The 3,803-nt window shown below is 54.8% G+C and overlaps 1 protein-coding gene across 1 annotated transcript in view; it reads left to right on the top strand.

Annotated features, from left to right (window-relative positions):
* LOC109918792 (hexokinase-2-like) overlaps window positions 1-3,803 on the top strand; it is a 24,961-nt gene that overhangs the window by 14,445 nt on the left and 6,713 nt on the right. The window contains exons 9-11 of the mRNA XM_048618501.1: window positions 2-184; window positions 1,278-1,582; window positions 2,518-2,666. Coding sequence (XP_048474458.1) covers window positions 2-184; window positions 1,278-1,582; window positions 2,518-2,666 — 637 coding nt within the window. The remainder of the gene's footprint in view (window position 1; window positions 185-1,277; window positions 1,583-2,517; window positions 2,667-3,803) is intronic.

Here is a 3,803-nt window from a genome sequence, read left to right as displayed (position 1 = left end):
TCCAAGCCAGCGTCGACGACTGCGTGGCCACCCAGCGGGTCTGCACCGTCGTGTCGAGTCGCTCATCGGATCTCTGTGCCGCCACTCTGGCAGCGGTCCTGAGGCGGATCAAGGAGAACAAAGAGCTCGAGAGGCTGAGGACCACGGTGGGAGTGGACGGGTCCGTCTACAAGAAGCACCCACAGTAAGCTTGGCATCTTCACTGGCACGATGTCGGCGATGAGGGTCGGGCCAATGCCCTCATGAGAACCTGGCAGTTCACTGCCCTCCCCCCTCGGACTGGCACGAGCTGGTTAGTCCCCTCACCTCATAAAACTGCCACCATTGGAGGCGAAATAGACCACCCTGCCCATCAGGTCTGCTGTAACTGATGTAGCCGTCCCCGACTCCACTTCCTCTAATCCCTCGTCAAACCCTTCCTGCTTTATCAACCTGCCTTGGCCTTGAATATATTTCATGACCCCAGTCCCTACAGCCCTCGCTGGTAAAGAATTCCACAGATTCACTCCCCTCGGGAGAAGAAATTCCTTCTCATCTCCATCTTCAATGGATAACCCCTTATTCCGAGATTACACCCTCTGGTCCTAGACTCTCCCACAAGGGGAAACAACTCTCTCCACATCTCCCCCTGTCAAGTCCCTTTAAGAATCTTGTCTGTTTCAATAAGGTCACCTCTCATTCCTCTAAATCAGTACAGGTCCCGACCTACTCAACTTCTCCCCATAAGACAGTCGCTCCATACCCGGGATCAGCCGAGTGAACCTACTCTGGTCTGCCTCCAAGGGCCAGTCTATCTCTGCTTGGATACAGGGCCCCAAAACTGTTTACAGTATTCCCAGTTGTGGCCTTGTACAGTTTTAGTGAAACCTCCCCACTTTTATACTCAATTCCCTTTTGAAATAAAAGTCAACATTCCATTTGTTTTCCCTATTCCTGGCTCAACTTGAATGCTAGCTTTGGACAAGGATTCCCAAATCCCCGTGTTCTGCAGTGTCTCGCTTTCAAATAATTCCCCTAATTAAACAAGAGAGAGCGCCAAGTATAGAGTACAGGAAAGGTCTTTTGATTCGTTGACTCAATCAGTCAAGAGCCTAACTATTCTAATGCCAAATTTACGCTAATTCTTCCTCCATTTGTGCCCCCCCTCCCCCAATTGTTGGCATATTGCCAAGTCTTTGCCCACCATGCCCATCTCTCACACTCTCGCGGGGTCAAGCCTGAGGCCTACTTGGAGATTTCTCCTCCTTCCTCTCATGCCGGCCTTGTTTCTTGCCCAGGTTTGCCCGGCGTCTGCACAAGGCTGTGCGTCGCCTCGTCCCGTCGTGCGACGTCCGCTTCCTGCCCTCCGAGGACGGCAGCGGCAAGGGCGCCGCCATGGTAACGGCGGTGGCATCCCGCCTGGCCAAGCAGCGGGAGCAGCAGGAGGCGACGCTAGGTGCCCTGGTGCTGAGCGAGGAGCAGCTCCTTGAGGTGAAGCGGCGCATGCAGGCGGAGATGGAGCGTGGCCTGGCCAGGGATGGGCACGCTGCTGCGTCTGTCAAAATGCTGCCCACCTACGTCCGCTCCACGCCCAACGGGACAGGTAGGGATGAGCAAAATTACTGGGGGGCATGGGGTGGGGGTTTGTGATGTGTGCGTTACGATCAAGATTTATCCCCCTCTCCCCAATTTGAATCTCAATCTTACCCCAAGTTTCTCTGGGTGTGCTCGAGCCCTCCCTGTGGGGTCACCCTCCTCAGTTGTTTTTTCTAAGTATTGGGGGGTGTGCAGAAGGTTGATGAGCCTACTCTTTGATCCTAGTGCGCTCTCGGCCTCTCAAACCTCCCCCTCCATACCCTCAAGACTTACGAGGTTTGTCTCTCGGTCATTCCTGCCTCCTGAGGGCCAAACCCAACTTCCCACTCTGTGCCCTGGGACCGGCGTGCCGCGGAATTTGGGGATACGGTGATGTGAAGTTTGGGATGGGGGAGGATTCCGCCTCTCGACTTGGCGGTTGGCGGGATAGGAAACACGGTTGGTGCACTTGGAAGGAGCAACGCCACAGGTGATCCTCTGTCGCCACTCTCCAACCTGCACTGGCTGATGGTTCATGACAACCTCTCCTTCCTTTCTGCTCCACCCAACCTCCAGAAAAAGGAGTCTTCCTGGCCCTCGATCTTGGAGGGGGGGATAGTAGGCGAGTTGGGGCGTGGTTGATGTTTAATCCGTGCACTTGGATGGAGCAATGCCACAGGCGATCCTCCCTCGCCACTCGCTGGTTTTCCTGACGACCGTTGCTCCTTTTCTCCCCCACCCACTAGAAAAGGGAGACTTCCTGGGTCTCCATCTTGGAATGGTGGGGGGGGTGCGGGGTTGGCAGAATGGGTGGCAGTTGGTGTTTGCTCTGTGCGCTTGGAAGGAGCAATGCCGCAGGCATTCCTCCCTCATCATTCTCCAACTTGCGTTGCTGTGACGTGATTCCAAAGACGCGTTCCTCCCTTTCTGACCCGCCTCCCCCACCCTCGGCATTCCCAACAGAAAATGGAGACTTCTTGGCCCTCGACCTTGGCGGGACAAATTTCCGGGTGTTGCTGGTGAAGCTTCGGAGCGGGAAGCGTCGGGTGGCAGAAGTGCACAACAAGATCTATGCCATCCCTGTTGATGCCATGGAGGGCACCGGAGAGGAGGTGAGCAGCCAGGGGGAGGGGACACAGGACGGTGGTGAGGTGGGTGGGTTGGGGGTTGGGCGTCACTTGACTCTCCCAAGATCCAAGAAGAAAACTGACCTCCTAACACTCAGCGCCAGCAGGAGGCGCTGACGCAATGTGGTCACGTCACTGGGCTAGTAGCGGGTATTACTTCGGTCACATGGGGGCCCGAATCCCACCTGGGGAGCTGGCAGATTCCTCAATTCTGGAATAGGAAGGCAGCGCTCAAGCAATGGTGGCTGCAGAACCGTTGGCGGTTGGTGTCACGAAAAACACCCATCGGGTTCACTGATGCCCGTTTCATGAAGAAAATCTGCCATCCCTAACCAAAGCTGGGCACACGCGTGGTTTCCAGACCCCCACAGCCCTTGTGGTCAGCTGTTTACACCCCTCTGAAACGCCCCTCATGCAACACTCAGTTCAAGGGGCAATTTCTGGCCTCAGTAAATTTGCATGCCATCCCACGAAATAACACTAGCTTGGAGAACCCCCTCTTTTTCTCTTCCTTTCCTTTAGGATCCATGAGGCGCTGTGGGCCATCAACAGCAGCAGAATTGTACTCCAACACAATCTGTAACCTCATGGCCCAGCATATCCCCCACTCAACCATTACCATCAGGCCAGGGGATCACCCTGGTTCAACGGAGAGTGCAGGAGGGCATGCCAGGAGCAGCACCAGGCATACCTGAAAATGAGGTGCCAACCTGGTGAAGCTACCAAACAGGGCTACTTGCACGCCAAACAGCGAAAGCAGCAAGTGATAGACAGAGTTAAGTGATCCCACAACCAACGGATTAGATCGAAGCTCTGCAGTCCTGCCACATCCAGTTGTGAATGGTGGGGGAGAATTAAACAACTCACTGGAGGAGGAAGGTCCACAGATATCCCCAGCCTCAATGATGGAAGAGCCCAGCACATCAGTGCAAAAGATAAGGCTGAAGCATTCGCAGCAATCTTCAGCCAGAAGTGCCGAGTGGATGATCCATCTCGGCCTCCTCCAGTGGACCCCAGCATTACAGATACCAGTCTTCAGCCAATTCGATTCACTCCACGTGATATCAAGAAACATTTGGAGACACTGGATACCGCAAAGGCTATGTGCCCTGACAACATTCC

The sequence above is a fragment of the Rhincodon typus genome, chromosome 40 (assembly GCF_021869965.1).
Source record: "Rhincodon typus isolate 14 chromosome 40, sRhiTyp1.1, whole genome shotgun sequence".
NCBI classification, from domain to species: Eukaryota; Metazoa; Chordata; class Chondrichthyes; order Orectolobiformes; family Rhincodontidae; genus Rhincodon; species Rhincodon typus.
Note: the sequence above shows the minus strand (reverse complement) of the source record. Positions and strands in the feature narration are given on the sequence as shown.